Source organism: Fringilla coelebs (assembly GCF_963513975.1).
Source record: "Fringilla coelebs genome assembly, chromosome: 7".
Classification (NCBI taxonomy): Eukaryota; Metazoa; Chordata; class Aves; order Passeriformes; family Fringillidae; genus Fringilla; species Fringilla coelebs.
The window spans coordinates 37218157-37240026 of NC_140035.1; the positions used below are offsets into that span (position 1 = coordinate 37218157).

At 61.0% G+C, this 21870-nt stretch overlaps 2 protein-coding genes across 2 annotated transcripts; both read left to right on the forward strand.

Moving 5' to 3' along the window:
• Positions 1–9718: 9718 nt before the first annotated feature.
• LOC311155702 (uncharacterized protein) lies at positions 9719–12122 on the forward strand (the record flags this gene model as incomplete). The annotated part of the gene is made up of 6 exons (XM_084209070.1): positions 9719–9801; positions 10621–10816; positions 11082–11146; positions 11245–11571; positions 11755–11903; positions 11969–12122. Exons 2-6 carry the CDS (start codon positions 10735–10737, stop codon positions 12120–12122), a joined length of 777 nt encoding a protein of 258 aa, XP_084065196.1. The 5' UTR covers positions 9719–9801; positions 10621–10734.
• A 1045-nt stretch (positions 12123–13167) lies between these two features.
• On the forward strand, positions 13168–16232 carry LOC311155895 (uncharacterized protein). Its single transcript, XM_084209369.1, has 8 exons — positions 13168–13280; positions 13452–13589; positions 13822–13998; positions 14124–14279; positions 14439–14540; positions 14906–15008; positions 15282–15338; positions 15615–16232. The coding sequence occupies exons 1-8, from the start codon at positions 13170–13172 to the stop codon at positions 15698–15700; spliced, it is 930 nt and encodes a 309-aa protein (XP_084065495.1). The 5' UTR covers positions 13168–13169; the 3' UTR covers positions 15701–16232.
• The last annotated feature ends 5638 nt before the right edge of the window (positions 16233–21870 follow it).

Below are 21870 nucleotides of genomic sequence, written 5' to 3' on the forward strand. Positions count from 1 at the left end.
AAGAAAAAAAAACAACCAAAAAGAGATGTAGCCCTGTGACGTTTCAGGCACAACTCTTTGGGTCTGGAGGAAATATTTGCCTTGCATCAGCTATGACACAGACAGACATGCAGCAACTGGAGCGTTGAACATCACAGACTGGGCTACTGTTATTCCCAGAAGAGCCGACAGAAGATCACATTGAAACATGAGAGTGCCTCTGAACAATCGAATCGTCCAGGGAAACTCAGCAGCTGAAGGTGTGGCGGTGCTACTGCCAATCCCTTCCATGAAAAAATCATTCCAGGACTGACTAACAGCTCCTGCCTTCTGACAGAGACCAAGTGTTGCCAGCAGTTGCTGCAGGTGCTCCTGCCATCAGCCCCTGCAGGAAGGAGCACAGCCCCCAATGCCCGTGGGCTTTGGCTCCCTCTGGCACAGAAGCCCCCCGAGGGCACAGGTCTCTGGGGCAGGAGACGGGCACCAGCGCTGCCAGGGCTCAGGGGCTGGCAGGTCTGCTTGGGCAGGGACTCTGCCACACCTGCTGATGGCAGCGCTGCCCGGGCCCCAGGGCTCAGAGCAGCATTCGTGCCCGGGCCCACCCGTTCCTTGTGGCCGTCACACCCGCGGGTTTAGGATGGCCACCGGCCGGGACGTGTCCCACGGAGGCCGTGCCAGCTTCCCTGGAAGGCCCCGTGCCCTTCCCAGCGCGGCTGCGTCGGCAGCCCTGGGGGCTCCTTCTGCTGCCCTGAGCCCGCAGAGCAGGGCAGCGTTTGCTGATGCTCTGAGCCCTTCCCGTGGGGCTGGCTTAGACACCTGGGGCCAGGGATTCCTTCCAGCCCGGGCCACTTTGGGTGGGCTGGGGGCGGCCCCGGGGCAGGCGGCAGCGTGTGCAAGGGCCCTTTGTGACACGGTGCAGCACGGTCACCATGGCATGGAACGGGACAGGGTGTCCAAGGGCCCTTTGTGACACCTGGTGACATAGGAGCTGGCGGTGGCAAGAGCACGCCAGAGTGCTCGGAGCACGCGACGGGACAGGACGGGACAGAGCGGTGCCGTGAGGAGCCCCCGCACAGCGCGCTCGGTCGTGTCCGACCCGGAGCTTTTCCGAAGCCTTGTTCCTACAGGTGACCTCGTGGCAAGACTGCAGGCCTTGATGGCCTGTGGCCTTCCCGAGGTTTCTCTTTTGCAGGTGCCCTTGAGGACTCGTTGACTTGGAGCTTTCCCGAACCATCATTCTGGAGGGTGCCCTTGAGGCCAGACTCTGGAATGCGGGTAGATTCCTTAACCTCTTCAAAGTTTTCAGATGGAAAAAACAAAAAAAAGGCCTGAAGCTGCCCCAGCACAACAGCCCAAAGACCCGGAGCAGTTCCAGCCACAGCAGGATGGTGAGTGGCAGAGCTGGGCCACAGGGCTGATGGCCACAGCCAGCTTGGACCCATCCCGTCCTGTCCTGGCCCATATCCCATGCCATGCCCCGGGAACACACCCACAGTCAGGACAGAACAGGGGCCGGGCAGACACCCCGCAGTGGCCCTGCTCCATCTCCTGGGGCATCCCGGGGCTCTCCCTGCCTGGGGAGCGCAGGGCTGGGCTCTGTTCTCTGGCCTCTCCCGCAGCCCCTCAGCTCTGGCTGCGCTCTCTCTTTCCCAGATGCAGCCCTGGACAAGACACAAGAGCAGGAATCCGGCCGCAAAACCCTGAAGGTACCTGCAGCCACCCCCAGCTGGGCTGGGCCTGCTGTCCCTGCTAAGCCAAGCACCACGCCTGGAGCATGCCGTGGAACATCCCTGGCTTCCCTGTCCTTTGTTCTCCTGCAGATGTTCCAGAAGCTCCTGCGCAGTCAACGTAGGAAGACCGGCACCACAGCAGCTGAAGGAACAGGCGAGCCTGACTCGGGGCTGACCGAGCTCCAGGCAGAGCCTGATGTCAGCCCAGATTTGGCTGAGCGCTCACAAGGCTCTGAGACCTCAGTGACTGAGATCACCTCAGTGAAGGCTCTTCTCACATCAATGACCGAGGATGTGGCCATCACATACACTGACCATGGAGAGACTCAGGGCATCACAAATACTGACAGCAAAGCAGATTCGGCTGAGCGCTCAGAATACTCTAAGGCGGCAATGAACGAGGACAGGGCAAAGGCTGACAGGGCACTGACTGCAGACGTGGCCAACACTGGAGAGACTCAGCGCATTGCAAATACTGCCACCAAACCAGATTGGGCTGAGTGCTCAGCAGACTCTGAGGCGGCAATGAATTCCAGTGATCACAGGGCAAAGGCTGACATGGCAGTGACTGAGGACGTAGCCACCACAACCGCCAACACTGGAGAGACTCAGGGCATCACAAATACTGACACCACACCCACTGCGATTCCTGCTCCCACTAAGCATTTTTTTGAGGAGAGTGCTGTTCCTCCTCAGCAGCAGGTAAGCAGCCTGGGGCCAGGCCTGGAGGCCTCCCCGGATCATGTGTCCCCCCCAAGCCATGGTCACTGGGCACCCTCAGCCTTTGAGGCCAGCACAGTGCAGCAGGAAGGGAAGCGCTTCTTGGGGAAAGCTAGGGAGGTTGTTTCCTTGGACAGCACTCCACATCTCCCCCCTGCCTCCTCCAGGTGCCAGCCATCGTAAGGAGCATTCACCAGAGGCTGGTGTCCCATGTGCCTTTGGATGCCAGGATTCAAATTGACATTGTGAGGCTGGCTGAAGAGCACCCTGCTGACGTGGTGCTGACCCTCCTGCGCTGTGCCCCAACGTGTGACAGGTACGGGGCCCACGTGCCTGGAGAGCTCAGGGCTCACCAGCCTTTAGGGCCATGGTCCTGCACAGCCCCTCCAATGGGGTCTGCCAGACATGCAGAGAGATCCAGGACCCTCGGGCTCCTCTGTGTCCCAAGCCTGCTGCCAATGCTCCCTCCGAGCCCATCAGGGCACCGGGGCCCCCACAGCTGCACAGGGCATGGTACTGTGACACAGATATCTGATCCCACAGAGCGGCTACAATGATATGGAGAACCATAGGATCATCGGGACCAGCAGCGCAGAAAGTGCTGGCAACTCTGCTCTGCGTCATGGAGGATTGGCCACTGCACAGCACATGCACCTCTGATGGGGACGACAGGGACGTTTTTGCCCTGAGTGTGAGTTGCTGGAACTGGCCTCTGCTTGCCCCTCAGTCACCTCTCCAGCAGCTCTCTGTCCTCTCCATGCCTCAGGCCCTGGGCTGAAACCTGGGCTAGGGGCAGGCTCAGGGGGTACCAGGCCTGCTGCTCCTCCTGCGTCTGCCCTTGGGCCCTGCCCCATGGACACCTCGGCACTGAGCCCTGTCTTGGGCTGCTTCTTTTGCAGGCAACTCTGGTGCTCTGGGTGATTGTCCACGTGCCTCAGTGCGACGAGGCCATGATCCTTTATTCTTCCCGCCTGTTTGTGGCTCTGCTCTTCCATGTTGTCATCACCACACAGCAGATGCCACCAGTGGAAGCTAGTAAATTCTGGAGAACATGCCAGGAGGAACACCGCCTTCCCAGCAAGCTGAACAGGTCCCAGTGCTCCTGTCCTTCCCTTGTGGCCAGCACCAGCGCTCCCAGTGTGACCTGGGCTTTGCTCTGCCCACAGGTTTGCAGTGCAGGCCATGAAGGCTCTGCTCTGCCAACTGCGGTGTGACCACGTAGTGGTGGCTATGGAGCGCAAGCGTGGTTGGGACACGCTGCTGTGTGCTGACACCCAGCACTATGCCATGGGTCTGCTGGCCAGGTGAGACCCCCTTCTCCCCACGGGCCCTGGCATTTGTGCTCTGTGCCCCACACAGTCCCTGTGGTGACGGGCCAGAGGGCCTCATCCCTGAGGGATGGCCAAGGAGACTGGAAAAGGCTGGGTGAGGAGGGTTCCCAGAAGGGGCCACCTCCCAGAGCACCCACATCCCCTCCAGGGATGCTGGGGAAAGACCAGACCACTGTGAGCCAGTCCTGGGAGAGGTTTGCCTCCCCACCTCAGGGTCTTGGTGCCTTTTTCCTCCTTCCAGGGAGATGCGCCGAACCTTGATCCCTCTGTGTTCTCGCATCGCACTCCACTTGGTCCGGCAGCTCAGCAGGAAGGACCCATACTGGGATCTGCCCTTCCTGGCATTCCTCGTGGAGGTGAGCCTGGTGGCCAGCGCTGCCTCGCTGAGCTGCCTCCCAGCTCTCTGCCCTGTCACAGCCACAGCTGCCAGGACGGTGCCCGTGCCCTGTGCTGCTGCCTGGGCCCAGCCCTGTGCGGTTCCGGGCTCCTGCCGGCCGGGTCCCCCGTCACTGCCCTGTGCCTTTCAGGTCCTCGAATGTCTGGACTTGAGTGAATGTGGTGGCAGTGTCTTTAAGATCTTGGTGAGGTTCCTGCACAGCACGTGCAGGGAGCGGCGTCGCCTGGCACTCAGAGGCCTCGTGGTGGTCAGCAAGGATCCCTCGCTGGTGAGAAGGGGGCAGCGGCTGAAGCTGCGCTGAGGAAAGCAGCCCCTTGGGCTGGCAGGGCTCCAGGAGCTGAGGCAGCTGCTCCCAGCTCTCCTGCCTCACCTGCCCCAGTGCTCTGGGTCGGGCCTTTGGCCTCTGGGCCCTGCAGCAGCAGGCTGGGGTTGCAGTGCCAGGGCGGTGTTGGCGGTGCAGCCCTCCACGGCTTCCCAGCACAGCCTTGTTCTTCCACACAGGCCAGGAGAATGTGCTATCTGTCTCCAAGCCTTCTGGAGCTGCTGGATGATGCAGATGGAGAGGTGGTCAGCATGACCCTCCGCGTTTTCACTAACGTGCTCCAGCACAAAGACATCCTGGTATCCAGCACCACTGCCCCAAAGCTGGCTGAGGCACTCCTGCTGCTCTTTGACCGTGTAAGGTCCTACATCCTGAGCCACAGCCATCGGGTGCTTCCCAGAAACTTTGTGCCCTCTGGATTTTCAGGCCTTTGCCCAGGTGGGCCTGGAGTAGTTGATGTCTTTTTCTTTCCTCTAGGACAACAGCCACGTGCAGGTGCTCTCCATTCGCCTCTTCTGCAAGATGATGGAACTGGTAGTGGATGAGGGAAAAAAGCCCCTGAAGACATTTGTGAGCAAGAGCCTGCATGCACTTTTACTTTACTGTCACGATAAGAACTGCGATGTGGCAAAGGTGAGGTTTTCTGTGATGCTGGAGGGTCTCTGGGAGGGGGCTCGGCTGCCTCTTGCCTGGGCACCTCGCAGGCTGCAGCCTGCTCCAGGCCTTGGCACAGGGATGTGGGTCCTGGGCCCTGGGCTCTGGGGCCATCTCTGGGTCTCTGCTGCTCTCCAGGCCTCCCGGGAAACGCTGATTCGTGTGGCCGGGTTCCTGAAGAGGACACATCTCGAACAGCTGCTGAAGAAGCAGCCGCCCTTGAGTGTGGCTGAGTGCCTGGTAAGGAGGGCCTGCAAGCCCCGGGCTCAGCCTGGAGAAGGCCCCAGAGCGCGGTGCTCAGCATGCAGGGCTGGCAGCTGTGCCCCTGCCCGCTGCTGCACCCAGAGGCCGCGCGGGCTCTTCCCCAGGCTCCCGTGGGCCCGAGCCGGGTGCCCACGGAGCCCCGGCCCGGCGGGGCTGCGGGCCGGCACCGCGGCTCCCCGGGCAGCAGCCGGCCCTCTGCGCCCTCCCCTCGGGAGCCCGGCGCCAGCGGCTGCTGGCCGCGCCTCAGGGCTGCGCGGGCAGGGGAGGCCGGGGCTGGGCGCAGGCAGCGCCTACCGAGGGGCTGAGCCCGAGCCAACCCTTCCCTCCTGCCGCTCTCTCCAGCTGCAAGAGGACAGGCGCAGTGTGGTCGCATACCTGCGCCGGGCCCTGCGATACCTGCGGTGCCCACAGGAGCCCCTTCGAGCGGCGGCCATCAGGTTCAGGGGTGAGCCACCAACCCGCAGTCCCTCTCCGGCCCGCCGCAGCTCGGCGCCAGCCCCGCCTGCTGCCTCGGCAGCGCTTCCCTGCCGCGGCTCCGTGGAGCCCCGCCCGGCCTCGGCGCCGCTGCCGCCCTCTGGCAGCCGTGCCCTGGGGCGGCAGCGTGCGGCAAGGGCCCGGGCTGAGCCCTGCCGGGCCAGCGGGCCGTGTGGCCACAGCGCCGGCAGTGCCGCTGGCAGGGAGCTGTGCCGCTGGGGCCGTGACAGGCTCTGTGTTCACAGGGATGGCCGGGCGGCACCGGCGGGGTCAGCAGGAACAGCTCCAGCTGATCTGTGAGGGTGAGTGAGGGCAGCGGGCTGACAGCGGGGCTGGCAGCGGTGGGAGCTGCAAGCCCTGCCCCGGCTTTAGAGGGCTCTGCTCCCTGTGCGGATGAGGGGTGATGTGGGCAGAGCACAGAGAGACTTCAGGGACACGTGGGGGAGTTATGGCAAATACCTCCCAACTGATCCCAGTGTCTCCTACTCCCTCCTGCATCACATGGCCCTGTTTAGAAGGTCTTGGAGGATTCCCACAGATCGGGGCTGTTGCCATAGCTGTGTTCCTCTCTCTTTCAGCTCTTCAAGCCCGGAGGCAGCGTGCCAGCCCATCCTGCTCTGACCCAGTAAAGCGAGCCCAGTTTCCCCAAGAAGCTGATGAATAAGCAACATCCTCTGGATTCAGTGGACAAGCGTGCCAAGAACATCACCAGGAGACACCAAAGAAGACATCTCAGCGCTGCTGGAAGTCCTGGCACAGCTGATGATGGGCTCAGATTACACGGCTTCAGCGCTCTCCCTCCCTATTGACAGCTCCCTCCCTGCATCCCTCGCACACTGCCCATCCCCATTTTTCCTTTCCTCTATTCCTCCCCTTTAGGTAGCTCTGCCCCACCAGCCCTCAGACTGTCCAACACCTTTTTTTCTCTCCACTCTCCCTCCCTGTTGACAGCTCCCTCCCTGCATCCTTTACACACTGCCCATCCCCATTTTTCCTTTCCTCTATTCCTCCCTTTAGATAGCTCTGCCCCACCAGCCCTCAGACTGTCCAACACCTTTTTTTCCCTCCACTCTACCTCCCTGTAGATAGGTCCCTCCCTCCAGCCCTCAGACCCTTTTCTCCCTGCCAGCTCATGCCTTTGCTTTGCCTTAGATTAATAAACAGTTTGGCTTCTTCACTTTGCCTGCATCTCTGTGGAGCTGAAGCAAATCCGGGGCCCTGGGAGACACGGGCCCCTGCTGCTGTTCTCTTCCACGCCGTGTTTTGTGCACAGACACAGAGGAGTGAGGGCAGGTCGGGCTAGGAAGGTCCCTGTGCTGAAGGTGCAGTTCCACAGCACTGACAGTTCCAGATCTTGCTGAGCATCCCGGAGCTCCTGGATTTTGGAAGAGCCAACTTGGGTTCCCTCTGTGCCCAGCTGTGTGGGATGCCAGGGCAAGCACCCACAGAGGGCAAAAGAGCTTGAAATGCTGGAAGATTTCAGGAATAGCTTCCTGAAAGCCCAGCAGTGCTCCATCCCTGCACAGGATGAGGAAGAGGGCAGAAGCAGAGCCATCCGGGCTTAGCAGGGAGCTTTGGGTGTGCCTAAGGCCAAATGAAGCAGCAGCACGGTGCCCGAGACTCGGACACGCGACCGTGCCGGTGCCCGGAGCGCTGTCGGGCAGTGCCAGGATCCCGGCTGTGGTTCTGGTGCCCACAAGTGAGGAATGGCAGCCCCAGGCTCAGACCCAGTCAGAAAGCCAACCAAGGGAGACCAGAGGGAGGGCACCCTTCCAGTCTCTCTGGGGCACGGCCACAAAACAGCCCCTGCTGCTTCTTCCTCCGCCTGTGTTTGGGCTGTGCTGGTGGCAGGGCCAGCCAGGTTGTGCTCTGCGTTCCAAAGCCTGTTGGGAGCGGCCATGAAAAGCGCTGTGTGCACAGCAGAGAGAGTCCTGGAAGGTGCTGGCAAGAGCGTCCTGCTGGAACAGGGCTCTGGTCCCTGGCCGGGAACAGCCTGGTTTTGGTGCCGTGAGCGCAGGCAGGAGCTGAGGCAGGAGAAGAGGCAGTGGGCAGCGTGTGTTTGTAGGGGGCCTGGGGCTGCACATCTGAACCTCCACTTGGAAACAAACTTGGGGGAAAAGGAGCTACACCTGGAGTGCCTGTCCTGAAAGGACCTGAAGTCATTCAGCCTTGCCAGCATTTCTAAAGGGTTTGTGTTGGTGTTCCCCAGGAAAGCTGCACATTTGGGGAAACACCTTTGGAAGAAAGGGGCTTGCTTCTCAAGGAAAGTGCTTCCCAGGGGGCTCCCAGTGACGTAGGTGCAAATGTCCCCCTTTGGTATCTCTCTCCAAGCAGCGTGGAGTGTCTTGGCTGATCTGGGTGTATCCCGGGCCGCAGAAAAGTATTGGAAGGTTTGCCTCCCGAGGTGTCCTGCTCACTGACTCTCCCTATGCATCACTGAGAGAACAAGGAAGGCATTTCTGGTACCTGGGCATCAGCATGCCTAAAAGAGGGGGTGTATTATGGAGTGAGTCCAGCCGAGATACCCTGAGAGGAGCCCAGTGCTCCTTGCTCCTCTCTGCTGACATGTGAGCGTGCCTTTGTCTGGTTTTGGGATGGCCCTGGCTGTGTCAGGGGTGCCACGTGGACACGAGACAGCCGGTCCTGTCCCGCTGGGTCCCAGCAGTGCCTCGCAGCAGCCCTGCATCCCCGTCAGGATGCTGGCCAGGAGAGGCCCTGGAAGCTGAGGCAGCTGATTTGAAGCTTTTGCAGATACACACAGGGGATGGTCAGCGGTGTTCCCTGAGGATACAGCAGTCCTGAGGGGCCTCCCCAAAGCTGCCTGATGCCACCTACTCCTTGTGGCACCATCTGCTTTCCTGTGGAATGTTCTACCTCCCCCAAGAGTAAAGAGGGAGCTGGAGAAAGAGCTTGCCAGGCTGCTCTGGATCCTTTGCCAGCAGCCCTGGTTGAGTGGGGAAGTGCGAGCTGAGCGCAGATGTGCCAGTGGAAGAGCCGAGCTCAGGAAGGCTCGCTGGGAAGGATGATCCAGGGAGCACAGGCCTGGCAGCCTGAGCTTGCTGCCAGGGAAGGCCTGGGAGCAGATCCTCCTGAGTGCCATCCCACGGCACCTGCAGGGAACCAGGGGGTCTGCTGGAGGGTGGGAAAGTTCTGCAGAGGGATGGGGAGAGCTGAGGGTCCTGGCAGGGTGTTGAGGGTCCTGGCGGGGTGTTTGGGGCAGTTGGTGTTGGGGGGGTGTGCTGGGGAAGGAGTTGTCTGGAAGGTGAGAGGCCTGGACTGGAATTTGAGTCAGTTGAAGGCAGCATCTGTGCTTTGGCACCGCTTTGGTTATGGAGGCCAGAAAGAATATCTGTGACTATTTCTCTTCATGGCCCTGTTTCCCCTGCAGGGAACAAGAGGGGAGAGCTGTACTTTATTGGCCACTTAGATATCTGTACTGGGGGAGGATCAGCCCTGTTGCCATCTACTCTTTTGTTTGGTTTACTCTTGTAACACTGAGTGGTCTTTCATTCCTTGAGAGTTTTTATTCTTTAAGAGAACTAAGAGATTATAATCCCTTCATTGAAATCCATTTGCAAATCAAAGAATGGCCTTCTTTTTGCTTCTCTGCAGTCTTATGTTTTGTAAAGTGATATTCAACGGCGATAAGGCAAATGAGTTGCTGCTTTAAGATCGGATTCAAACTTGTAAACCAGTCACATTCTCAGGCCATCTCAATAAATTTGGGAATTTTGCAAATTTTGGAAGTACTTGAGATGAACAATGAGAAGTAAAGCTTTCCTGAAGTGAGGATTCTTAAATGCCAGATTTTTCTGTGTCTTCATGGTAATCTTGTGTTTGTGCTGCAGGAAATGACTTCAATGAGAAAATCGTTCCAGCATGGAGTAAGAGCTTCTGACAGAAACCAAGTGTTGCCAGCAGTTGCTGCAGGTGCTGCTGCCATCAGCCCCTGTAGGAAGGTTCACCAGCCCCCAGAGGGCTTTGGCTCCTTCTGGCACAGAAGCGCCCCAGGTCTCTGGGGCAGGAGACGGGCACCAGCGCTGCCAGGGCTCAGGGGCTGGCAGGTCTGCTTGGGCGGGGACTCTGCCACACCTGCTGATGGCAGCACTGGCTGGGCCCCAGGGCTCAGAGCAGCATTCGTGCCTGGGCCCACCCGTTCCTTGTGGCTGTCACACCCGCGGGTTTAGGATGGCCACCGGCCGGGACGTGTCCCACGGAGGCCGTGCCAGCTTCCCTGGAAGGCCCCGTGCCCTTCCCAGCGCGGCTGCGTCGGCAGCCCTGGGGGCTCCTTCTGCTGCCCTGAGCCCGCAGAGCAGGGCAGCGTTTGCTGATGCTCTGAGCCCTTCCTAAAGATCCTGTGGGGCTGGCTTAGACACCTGGGGCCAGGGATTCCTTCCAGCCTGGGCCACTTTGGGTGGGCTGGGGGCGGCCCCGGGGCAGGCGGCAGCGTGTGCAAGGGCCCTTTGTGACACGGTGCAGCACGGTCACCGTGGCATGGAACGGGACAGGGTGTCCAAGGGCCCTTTGTGACACGTGGTGACACAGCTGGTGGTGGCAAGAGCAGGCCACAGTGCTTGGAGAACGCGACGGGACAGGACGGGACAGAGCGGTGCCGTGAGGAGCCCCCGCACAGCGCGCTCGTTCGTGTCCTACCCGGAGCTTTTCCAAGGCACTGTTCCTACAGGTGACCTCGTGGCAAGACTGCAGGCCTTGATGGCCTGTGGCCTTCCCGAGGTTTCTCTTTTGCAGGTGCCCTTGAGGACTTGTTGACTTGGAGCTTTCCCCAGCCGTCTTTCTGGAGGGTGCCCTTGAGGCCAGACTCTGGAATGCGGGTAGATTCCTTAACCTCTTCAAAGTTTTCAGATGGAAAAAACAAAAAAAAGGCCTGAAGTTGCCCCAGCACAACAGCCCAAAGACCCGGAGCAGTTCCAGCCACAGCAGGATGGTGAGTGGCAGAGCTGGGCCACAGGGCTGATGGCCACAGCCAGCTTGGACCCATCCCGTCCTGTCCTGGCCCATATCCCATGCCATGCCCCGGGAACACGCCCACAGTCAGGACAGAACAGGGGCCGGGCAGACACCCCGCAGTGGCCCTGCTCCATCTCCTGGGGCATCCCGGGGCTCTCCCTGCCTGGGGAGCGCAGGGCTGGGCTCTGTTCTCTGGCCTCTCCCGCAGCCCCTCAGCTCTGGCTGCGCTCGCTCTTTGCCAGATGCAGCCCTGGACAAGACACAAGAGCAGGAACCCGGCCGTGGCCGCTTCCGCAAAAACCTGAAGGTACCTGCAGCCATCCCCGCCTGGGCTGGGCGGGCAGCACCACGCTTGGAGCATGCCATGCAGTGACCCTGGCTTCCCTGTCCTTTGTTCTCCTGCAGACATTCAAAACATTCCTGCCCATTAAGCATAGAACGACCAGCACCACAGCAGCTGACGTCCCAGCCCAACCTGACTCCAGTCCAACCAAGTTCCAGGGAAAGCCTCATGATAGCCCAAAAGCAACAGCACACTCTGCGAACAATGCAATGAATTATGAAAGGGCGAAGGATGTTCACATGGCAATGACTGAGAGCATGGCCGTCAGAAACACTGACACCAGAATGACTCAGGGCATCACAAATACTGACACCACGCCCGCTCCCACTGCGATTCCTGCTCCCACTAAGGATTTTTTTGAGGAGAGTGCTGTTCCTCCTCAGCAGCAGGTAAGCAGCCTGGGGCCAGGCCTGGAGGCCTCCCCGGATCGTGTGTCCCCCCAAGCCATGGTCACTGGGCCCCCTCAGCCTTTGAGGCCAGCACAGTGTGGCGGGAAGGGAAGCACTTCTTGGGGAAGCTGGGGAGGTTGTTTCCTTAGACAGCGCTCCACGTCTCCCCCCTGCCTCCTCCAGGTGCCAGCCATTGTAAAGAGCATTCACCAGAGGCTGGTGTCCCATGTGCCTTTGGATGCCTGGCTGCAAATTGACATTGTGAGGCTGGCTGAAGAGCACCCTGCTGATCTGGTGCTGACCCTCCTGCGCTGTGCCCCAACGTGTGACAGGTACGGGGCCCACGTGCCTGGAGAGCTCAGGGCTCACCAGCCTTTAGGGCCATGGTCCTGCACAGCCCCTCCAATGGGGTCTGCCAGACAGGCAGAGAGATCCAGGACCCTCGGGCTCCTCTGTGTCCCAAGCCTGCTGCCAATGCTCCCTCCGAGCCCATCAGGGCACCGGGGCCCCCACAGCTGCACAGGGCATGGTACTGTGACACAGATATCTGATCCCACAGAGCGGCTACAATGATATGGAGAACCATAGGATCCTCAGCACCAGCAGTGGAGAAAGTGCTGCCAACTCTGCTCTGCGTCATGGAGGATTGGCCACTGCACAGCACATGCACCTCTGATGGGGACGACAGGGACGTTTTTGCCCTGAGTGTGAGTTGCTGGAACTGGCCTCTGCTTGCCCCTCGGTCACCTCTCCAGCAGCTCTCTGTCCTCTCCATGTCTCAGGCCCTGGGCTGAAACCTGGGCTAGGGGCAGGCTCAGGGGGTACCAGGCCTGCTGCTCCTCCTGCATCTGTCCTTGGGCCCTGCCCCATGGACACCTTGGCACTGAGCCCTGTCTTGGGCTGCTTCTTTTGCAGGCAACTCTGGTGCTCTGGGTGATTGTCCACGTGCCTCAGTGCAACGAGGCCATGATCCTTTATTCTTCCCGCCTGTTTGTGGCTCTGCTCTTGCACGTTGTCATCACCACACAGCAGATGCCACCAGTGGAAGCTAGTAAATTCTGGAGAACATGCCAGGAGGAACACCGCCTTCCTAGCAAGCCCAACAGGTCCCAGTGCTCCTGTCCTTCCAACGCCTTTGTGGCCAGCACCAGCGCTCCCAGTGTGACCTGGGCTTTGCTCTGCCCACAGGTTTGCAGTGCAGGCCCTGAAGGCTCTGCTCTGGCAACTGCGGTGTGACAATGAGGTGATGGCTATGGAGCGCAAGTGTGTTTGGGACACGCTGCTGTGTGCTGACACCCAGCACTATGCCATCGGTCTGCTGGCCAGGTGAGACCCCCTTCTCCCCACGGGCCCTGGCATTTGTGCCCTGTTCCCCACACAGTCACTGTGGTGACAGGCCAGAGGGCCTCGTCACTGAGGGATACCCTAAGAGACTGGAAAAGGCTGGGTGAGGAGGGTTCCCAGAAGGGGCCACCTCCCAGAGCACCCCCATCCCCTCCAGGGATGCTGGGGAAACACCAGACCTCTGAGAGTCAGTCCTGGGAGAGGTTTGCCTCCCCACCTCAGGGTCTTGGTGCCTTTTTCCTCCTTCCAGGGAGATGCGCCGAACCTTGATCCCTCTGTGTTCTCGCATCGCACTCCACTTGGTCCGGCAGCTCAGCAGGAAGGACCCATTCTGGGATCTGCCCTTGCTGGCATTCCTTGTGGAGGTGAGCCTCAAGGCCAGCGCTGCCTCGCTGAGCTGCCTCCCAGCTCTCTGCCCTGTCACAGCCACAGCTGCCAGGACGGTGCCCGTGCCCTGTGCTGCTGCCTGGGCCCAGCCCTGTGCGGTTCCGGGCTCCTGCCGGCCGGCTCCCCTGTCACTGCCCTGTGCCTTTCAGGTCCTCGAGTGTCTGGACTTGAGTGAATGTGGTGGCAGTGTCTTTAAGATCTTGGCGAGGATCCTGCACAGCAAGTGCAGGGAGCGCCGTCGCATGGCGCTCAGGGGCCTCGTGGAGCTCAGCAAGGATCTCTTGATGGTGAGAAGGGGGCAGCGGCTGAAGCTGCGCTGAGGAAAGCAGCCCCTTGGGCTGGCAGGGCTCCGGGAGCTGAGGCAGCTGCTCCCAGCTCTCCTGCCTCACCTGCCCCAGTGCTCTGGGTCGGGCCTTTGGCCTCTGGGCCCTGCAGCAGCAGGCTGGGGTTGCAGTGCCAGGGCGGTGTTGGTGCTGCAGCCCTCCACAGCTTCCCAGCACAGCCTTGTCTTCCACACAGGCCAGGAGAATGTGCTATCTGTCTCCAAGCCTTCTGGAGCTGCTGGATGATGCAGATGGAGAGGTGGTCAGCATGACACTCCGCGTTTTCACTAATGTGCTCCAGCACAAAGACATCCTGGTATCCAGCACCACTGCCCCAAAGCTGGCTGAGGCACTCCTGCTGCTCTTTGACCGTGTAAGGTCCTACATCCTGAGCCACAGCCATCGGGTGCTTCCCAGAAACTTTGTGCCCTCTGGATTTTCAGGCCTTTGCCCAGGTGGGCCTGGAGTAGTTGGTGTAAGTCTTTTTCTTTCCTCTAGGACAACAGCCATGTGCAGGCGCTCTCCATTCACCTCTTCTGCAAGATGATGGAACTGGTAGTGGATGAGGGAAAAAAGCCCCTGAAGACATTTGTGGGCAAGAGCCTGATTGCACTTTTACTTTACTGTCACGATCAAAACTGCGATGTGGCAAAGGTGAGGTTTTCTGTGATGCTGGAGGGTCTCTGGGAGGGGGCTCGGCTGCCTCTTGCCCGGGCACCTCGCAGGCTGCAGCCTGCTCCAGGCCTTGGCATAGGGATGTGGGTCCTGTGCCCTGGGCTGTGGGGCCATCTCTGGGTCTCTGCTGCTCTCCAGGCCTCCCGGGAAACGCTGATTCGTGTGGCCGGGTTCCTGAAGAGGACACATCTCGAACAGCTGCTGAAGAAGCAGCCGCCCTTGAGTGTGGCTGAGTGCCTGGTAAGGAGGGCCTGCAAGCCCCGGGCTCAGCCTGGAGAAGCACCCGAGGGCGGTGCTCAGTGTGCAGGGCTGGCAGCCGTGCCCCTGCCCGCTGCTGCACCCAGAGGCCACACGGGCTCTTCCCCAGGCTCCCGTGGGCCCGAGCCGGGTGCCCACGGAGCCCCGGCCCGGCGGGGCTGCGGGCCGGCACCGCGGCTCCCCGGGCAGCAGCCGGCCCTCTGCGCCCTCCCCTCGGGAGCCCGGCGCCAGCGGCTGCTGGCCGCGCCTCAGGGCTGCGCGGGCAGGGGAGGCCGGGGCTGGGCGCAGGCAGCGCCCGCCCAGGGGCTGAGCCCGCGCCAACCCTTCCCTCCTGCCGCTCTCTCCAGCTGGAAGAGGACAGGAGCAGAGCGGGCGAGCACCTGCGCCGGGCCCTGCGCTACCTGCGGAACCCACAGGAGCTCCTGCGAGCGGCGGCCATCAGGTTCAGGGGTGAGCCACCAACCCGCAGTCCCTCCCCGGCCCGCCGCAGCTCGGCCGCAACCGCGCCTGACGCCTCGGCAGCGCCTCCCTGGCCCGGCTCCATGGAGCCCCGCCCGGCCTCGGCGCCGCTGCCGCCCTCTGGCAGCCGTGCCCTGGGGCGGCAGCGTGCGGCAAGGGCCCGGGCTGAGCCCTGCGGGCCAGTGGGCCGTGTGGCCACAGCGCCGGCAGCGCCGCTGGCAGGGAGCTGTGCCGCTGGGGCCGTGACAGGCTCTGTGTTCACAGGGATGGCCGGGCGGCACCGGCGGGGGCAGCAGGAACAACTCCAGCTGATCATCAATGGTGAGTGAGGGCAGCGGGCTGACAGCGGGGCTGGCAGCGGTGGGAGCTGCAAGCCCTGCCCCGGCTTTGGAGGGCTCTGCTCCCTGTGCGGATGAGGGGTGATTTGGGCAGAGCATAGAGAGACTTCAGGGACACGTGGGGGAGTTATGGCAAGTACCTCCCAACTGATTCCAGTGTCTCCTACTCCCTTCTGCATCACATGGCCCTGTTTAGAAGGTCTTAGAGGATTCCCAAAGATCGGGGCTGTTGCCATAGCTGTGTTCCTCTCTCTTTCAGCTCTTCAAGCCCGGAGGCAGCGTGCCAGCCCATCCTGCTCTGACCCAGTAAAGCGAGCCCAGTTTCCCCAAGAAGCTGATGAATAAGCAACATCCTCTGGATTCAGTGGACAAGTGTGCCAAGAACATCACCAGGAGACACCAAAGAAGACATCAGCTCTCAGCGCTGCTGGAAGTCCTGGCACAGCTGATGATGGGCACACATCACACGGCTTCGGCGCTCTCCCTCCCTATTGACAGCTCCCTCCCTGCAGCCCTTGCACACTGCCCATCCCCATTTTTCCTTTCCTCTATTCCTCCCTTTAGATAGCTCTGTGCTACCAGCCCTCAGACTGTCCAACACCTTTTTTTCCCTCCACTCTCCCTCCCTGTTGACAGCTCCCTCCCTGCAGCCCTCGCACACTGCCCATCCCCATTTTTCCTTTCCTCTATTCCTCCCTTTAGATAGCTCTGCCCCACCAGCCCTCAGACTGTCCAACACCTTTTTTTCCCTCCACTCTACCTCCCTGTAGATAGGTCCCTCCCTCCAGCCCTCAGACCCTGCCCATCCCCTTTTCTCCCTCCCAGCTCATGCCTTTGCTTTGCCTTAGATTAATAAACAGTTTGGCTTCTTCACTTTGCCTGCATCTCTGTGGAGCTGAAGCAAATCCAGGGCCCTGGGAGACACGGGCCCCTGCTGCCGTGCTCTTCCACGCCGTGTTTTGTGCACAGACACAGAGGAGTGAGGGCAGGTCGGGCTAGGAAGGTCCCTGTGCTGAAGGTGCAGTTCCACAGCACTGTGCAGTTCCACACCTTGCTGAGCATCCCGGAGCCCCTGGATTTTGGAAGAGCCAACCTGCGTATGCTCTGTACCCAGCTGTGTGGGATGCCATGGCAAGCACCCACAGAGGGCAAAGGAGCTTGGAATGCTGGACATTTTCAAGAATTGCTTCCTGAAAGCCCAGCAGTGCTCCATCCCTGCACAGGATGAGGAAGAGGGCAGAAGCAGAGCCATCCGGGCTTAGCAGGGAGCTTTGGGTGTGCCTAAGGCCAAATGAAGCAGCAGCACGGTGCCCGAGACTCGGACACGCGACCGTGCCGGTGCCCGGAGCGCTGTCGGGCAGTGCCGGGATCCCGGCTGTGGTTCTGGTGCCCACAAGTGAGGAATGGCAGCCCCAGGCTCAGACCCAGTCAGAAAGCCAACCAAGGGAGACCAGAGGGAGGGCACCCTTCCAGTCTCTCTGGGGCACGGCCACAAAACAGCCCCTGCTGCTTCTTCCTCCGCCTGTGTTTGGGCTGTGCTGGTGGCAGGGCCAGCCAGGTTGTGCTCTGCGTTCCAAAGCCTGTTGGGAGCGGCCATGAAAAGCGCTGTGTGCACAGCAGAGAGAGTCCTGGAAGGTGCTGGCAAGAGCGTCCTGCTGGAACAGGGCTCTGGTCCCTGGCTGGGAACAGCCTGGTTTTGGTGCCATGAGCGCAGGCAGGAGCTGAGGCAGGAGAAGAGGCAGTGGGCAGCGTGTGTTTGTAGGGGGCCTGGGGCTGCACGTCTGAACCTCCACTTGGAAACACACTTGGCGGAATACGAACTACACCTGGAGTGCCTGTCCTGAAAGGACCTGAAGTCATTCAGCCTTGCCAGCATTTCTAAAGGGTTTGTGTTGGTGTTCCCTAGGAAAGCTGCACATTTGGGGAAACACCTTTGGAGGAAAGAGGCTTGCTTCTCAAGGAAAGTGCTTCCCAGGGGGCTCCCAGGGACGAAGTTGCGAGTGTCCCCCTTTGGCCCTCTGTGCTCCATTCAGTCCTTGAGGCCTGTTGCACTTCGCAGAAGGGGGGGAAGAGAAAAGGCAGTGAAGAATGAGAAAATCATTCCAGCATGGAGTAAGAGGTTCTGACAGAGACCAAGTGTTGCCAGCAGTTGCTGCAGGTGCTCCTGCCATCAGCCCCTGCAGGAAGGAGCACAGCTCCCAATGCCCGTGGGCTTTGGCTCCCTCTGGCACAGAAGCCCCCCGGGGGCACAGGTCTGTGGGGCAGGAGACGGGCACCAGCGCTGCCAGGGCTCAGGGGCTGGCAGGTCTGCTTGGGCGGGGACTCTGCCACACCTGCTGATGGCAGCGCTGCCTGGGCCCCAGGGCTCAGAGCAGCATTCGTGCCCGGGCCCACCCGTTCCTTGTGGCCGTCACACCCGCGAGTTTAGGATGGCCACCGGCCGGGACGTGTCCCACGGAGGCCGTGCCAGCTTCCCTGGAAGGCCCCGTGCCCTTCCCAGCGCGGCTGCGTCGGCAGCCCTGGGGGCTCCTTCTGCTGCCCTGAGCCCGCAGAGCAGGGCAGCGTTTGCTGATGCTCTGAGCCCTTCCTGTGGGGCTGGCTTAGACACCTGGGGCCAGGGATTCCTTCCAGCCTGGGCCACTTTGGGTGGGCTGGGGGCGGCCCCGGGGCAGGCGGCAGCGTGTGCAAGGGCCCTTTGTGACACGGTGCAGCACGGTCACCGTGGCATGGAACGGGACAGGGTGTCCAAGGGCCCTTTGTGACACCTGGTGACATAGGAGCTGGCGGTGGCAAGAGCACGCCAGAGTGCTCGGAGCACGCGACGGGACAGGACGGGACAGAGCGGTGCCGTGAGGAGCCCCTGCACAGCGCGCTCGGTCGTGTCCGACCCGGAGCTTTTCCGAAGCCTTGTTCCTACAGGTGACCTCGTGGCAAGACTGCAGGCCTTGATGGCCTGTGGCCTTCCCGAGGTTTCTCTTTTGCAGGTGCCCTTGAGGACTCGTTGACTTGGAGCTTTCCCGAACCATCATTCTGGAGGGTGCCCTTGAGGCCAGACTCTGGAATGCGGGTAGATTCCTTAACCTCTTCAAAGTTTTCAGATGGAAAAAACAAAAAAAAGGCCTGAAGCTGCCCCAGCACAACAGCCCAAAGACCCGGAGCAGTTCCAGCCACAGCAGGATGGTGAGTGGCAGAGCTGGGCCACAGGGCTGATGGCCACAGCCAGCTTGGACCCATCCCGTCCTGTCCTGGCCCATATCCCATGCCATGCCCCGGGAACACACCCACAGTCAGGACAGAACAGGGGCCGGGCAGACACCCCGCAGTGGCCCTGCTCCATCTCCTGGGGCATCCCGGGGCTCTCCCTGCCTGGGGAGCGCAGGGCTGGGCTCTGTTCTCTGGCCTCTCCCGCAGCCCCTCAGCTCTGGCTGCGCTCTCTCTTTCCCAGATGCAGCCCTGGACAAGACACAAGAGCAGGAATCCGGCCGCAAAACCCTGAAGGTACCTGCAGCCACCCCCAGCTGGGCTGGGCCTGCTGTCCCTGCTAAGCCAAGCACCACGCCTGGAGCATGCCGTGGAACATCCCTGGCTTCCCTGTCCTTTGTTCTCCTGCAGATGTTCCAGAAGCTCCTGCGCAGTCAACGTAGGAAGACCGGCACCACAGCAGCTGAAGGAACAGGCGAGCCTGACTCGGGGCTGACCGAGCTCCAGGCAGAGCCTGATGTCAGCCCAGATTTGGCTGAGCGCTCACAAGGCTCTGAGACCTCAGTGACTGAGATCACCTCAGTGAAGGCTCTTCTCACATCAATGACCGAGGATGTGGCCATCACATACACTGACCATGGAGAGACTCAGGGCATCACAAATACTGACAGCAAAGCAGATTCGGCTGAGCGCTCAGAATACTCTAAGGCGGCAATGAACGAGGACAGGGCAAAGGCTGACAGGGCACTGACTGCAGACGTGGCCAACACTGGAGAGACTCAGCGCATTGCAAATACTGCCACCAAACCAGATTGGGCTGAGTGCTCAGCAGACTCTGAGGCGGCAATGAATTCCAGTGATCACAGGGCAAAGGCTGACATGGCAGTGACTGAGGACGTAGCCACCACAACCGCCAACACTGGAGAGACTCAGGGCATCACAAATACTGACACCACACCCACTGCGATTCCTGCTCCCACTAAGCATTTTTTTGAGGAGAGTGCTGTTCCTCCTCAGCAGCAGGTAAGCAGCCTGGGGCCAGGCCTGGAGGCCTCCCCGGATCATGTGTCCCCCCCAAGCCATGGTCACTGGGCACCCTCAGCCTTTGAGGCCAGCACAGTGCAGCAGGAAGGGAAGCGCTTCTTGGGGAAAGCTAGGGAGGTTGTTTCCTTGGACAGCACTCCACATCTCCCCCCTGCCTCCTCCAGGTGCCAGCCATCGTAAGGAGCATTCACCAGAGGCTGGTGTCCCATGTGCCTTTGGATGCCAGGATTCAAATTGACATTGTGAGGCTGGCTGAAGAGCACCCTGCTGACGTGGTGCTGACCCTCCTGCGCTGTGCCCCAACGTGTGACAGGTACGGGGCCCACGTGCCTGGAGAGCTCAGGGCTCACCAGCCTTTAGGGCCATGGTCCTGCACAGCCCCTCCAATGGGGTCTGCCAGACATGCAGAGAGATCCAGGACCCTCGGGCTCCTCTGTGTCCCAAGCCTGCTGCCAATGCTCCCTCCGAGCCCATCAGGGCACCGGGGCCCCCACAGCTGCACAGGGCATGGTACTGTGACACAGATATCTGATCCCACAGAGCGGCTACAATGATATGGAGAACCATAGGATCATCGGGACCAGCAGCGCAGAAAGTGCTGGCAACTCTGCTCTGCGTCATGGAGGATTGGCCACTGCACAGCACATGCACCTCTGATGGGGACGACAGGGACGTTTTTGCCCTGAGTGTGAGTTGCTGGAACTGGCCTCTGCTTGCCCCTCAGTCACCTCTCCAGCAGCTCTCTGTCCTCTCCATGCCTCAGGCCCTGGGCTGAAACCTGGGCTAGGGGCAGGCTCAGGGGGTACCAGGCCTGCTGCTCCTCCTGCGTCTGCCCTTGGGCCCTGCCCCATGGACACCTCGGCACTGAGCCCTGTCTTGGGCTGCTTCTTTTGCAGGCAACTCTGGTGCTCTGGGTGATTGTCCACGTGCCTCAGTGCGACGAGGCCATGATCCTTTATTCTTCCCGCCTGTTTGTGGCTCTGCTCTTCCATGTTGTCATCACCACACAGCAGATGCCACCAGTGGAAGCTAGTAAATTCTGGAGAACATGCCAGGAGGAACACCGCCTTCCCAGCAAGCTGAACAGGTCCCAGTGCTCCTGTCCTTCCCTTGTGGCCAGCACCAGCGCTCCCAGTGTGACCTGGGCTTTGCTCTGCCCACAGGTTTGCAGTGCAGGCCATGAAGGCTCTGCTCTGCCAACTGCGGTGTGACCACGTAGTGGTGGCTATGGAGCGCAAGCGTGGTTGGGACACGCTGCTGTGTGCTGACACCCAGCACTATGCCATGGGTCTGCTGGCCAGGTGAGACCCCCTTCTCCCCACGGGCCCTGGCATTTGTGCTCTGTGCCCCACACAGTCCCTGTGGTGACGGGCCAGAGGGCCTCATCCCTGAGGGATGGCCAAGGAGACTGGAAAAGGCTGGGTGAGGAGGGTTCCCAGAAGGGGCCACCTCCCAGAGCACCCACATCCCCTCCAGGGATGCTGGGGAAAGACCAGACCACTGTGAGCCAGTCCTGGGAGAGGTTTGCCTCCCCACCTCAGGGTCTTGGTGCCTTTTTCCTCCTTCCAGGGAGATGCGCCGAACCTTGATCCCTCTGTGTTCTCGCATCGCACTCCACTTGGTCCGGCAGCTCAGCAGGAAGGACCCATACTGGGATCTGCCCTTCCTGGCATTCCTCGTGGAGGTGAGCCTGGTGGCCAGCGCTGCCTCGCTGAGCTGCCTCCCAGCTCTCTGCCCTGTCACAGCCACAGCTGCCAGGACGGTGCCCGTGCCCTGTGCTGCTGCCTGGGCCCAGCCCTGTGCGGTTCCGGGCTCCTGCCGGCCGGGTCCCCCGTCACTGCCCTGTGCCTTTCAGGTCCTCGAATGTCTGGACTTGAGTGAATGTGGTGGCAGTGTCTTTAAGATCTTGGTGAGGTTCCTGCACAGCACGTGCAGGGAGCGGCGTCGCCTGGCACTCAGAGGCCTCGTGGTGGTCAGCAAGGATCCCTCGCTGGTGAGAAGGGGGCAGCGGCTGAAGCTGCGCTGAGGAAAGCAGCCCCTTGGGCTGGCAGGGCTCCAGGAGCTGAGGCAGCTGCTCCCAGCTCTCCTGCCTCACCTGCCCCAGTGCTCTGGGTCGGGCCTTTGGCCTCTGGGCCCTGCAGCAGCAGGCTGGGGTTGCAGTGCCAGGGCGGTGTTGGCGGTGCAGCCCTCCACGGCTTCCCAGCACAGCCTTGTTCTTCCACACAGGCCAGGAGAATGTGCTATCTGTCTCCAAGCCTTCTGGAGCTGCT

What these genes read in the sequence shown, in the direction of transcription:
- LOC311155895 (XM_084209369.1), top strand. Translation starts at nt 13,170, where the DNA reads ATGCGCCGAACCTTGATCCCTCTGTGTTCTCGCATCGCACTCCACTTG. An exon ending in TCAGCAAGGATCTCTTGATG is followed by an intron (nt 13,590 to 13,821) that starts GTGAGAAGGGGG and finishes TCTTCCACACAG; the next exon opens with GCCAGGAGAATGTGCTATCT. An exon ending in TCCTGCTGCTCTTTGACCGT is followed by an intron (nt 13,999 to 14,123) that starts GTAAGGTCCTAC and finishes TCTTTCCTCTAG; the next exon opens with GACAACAGCCATGTGCAGGC.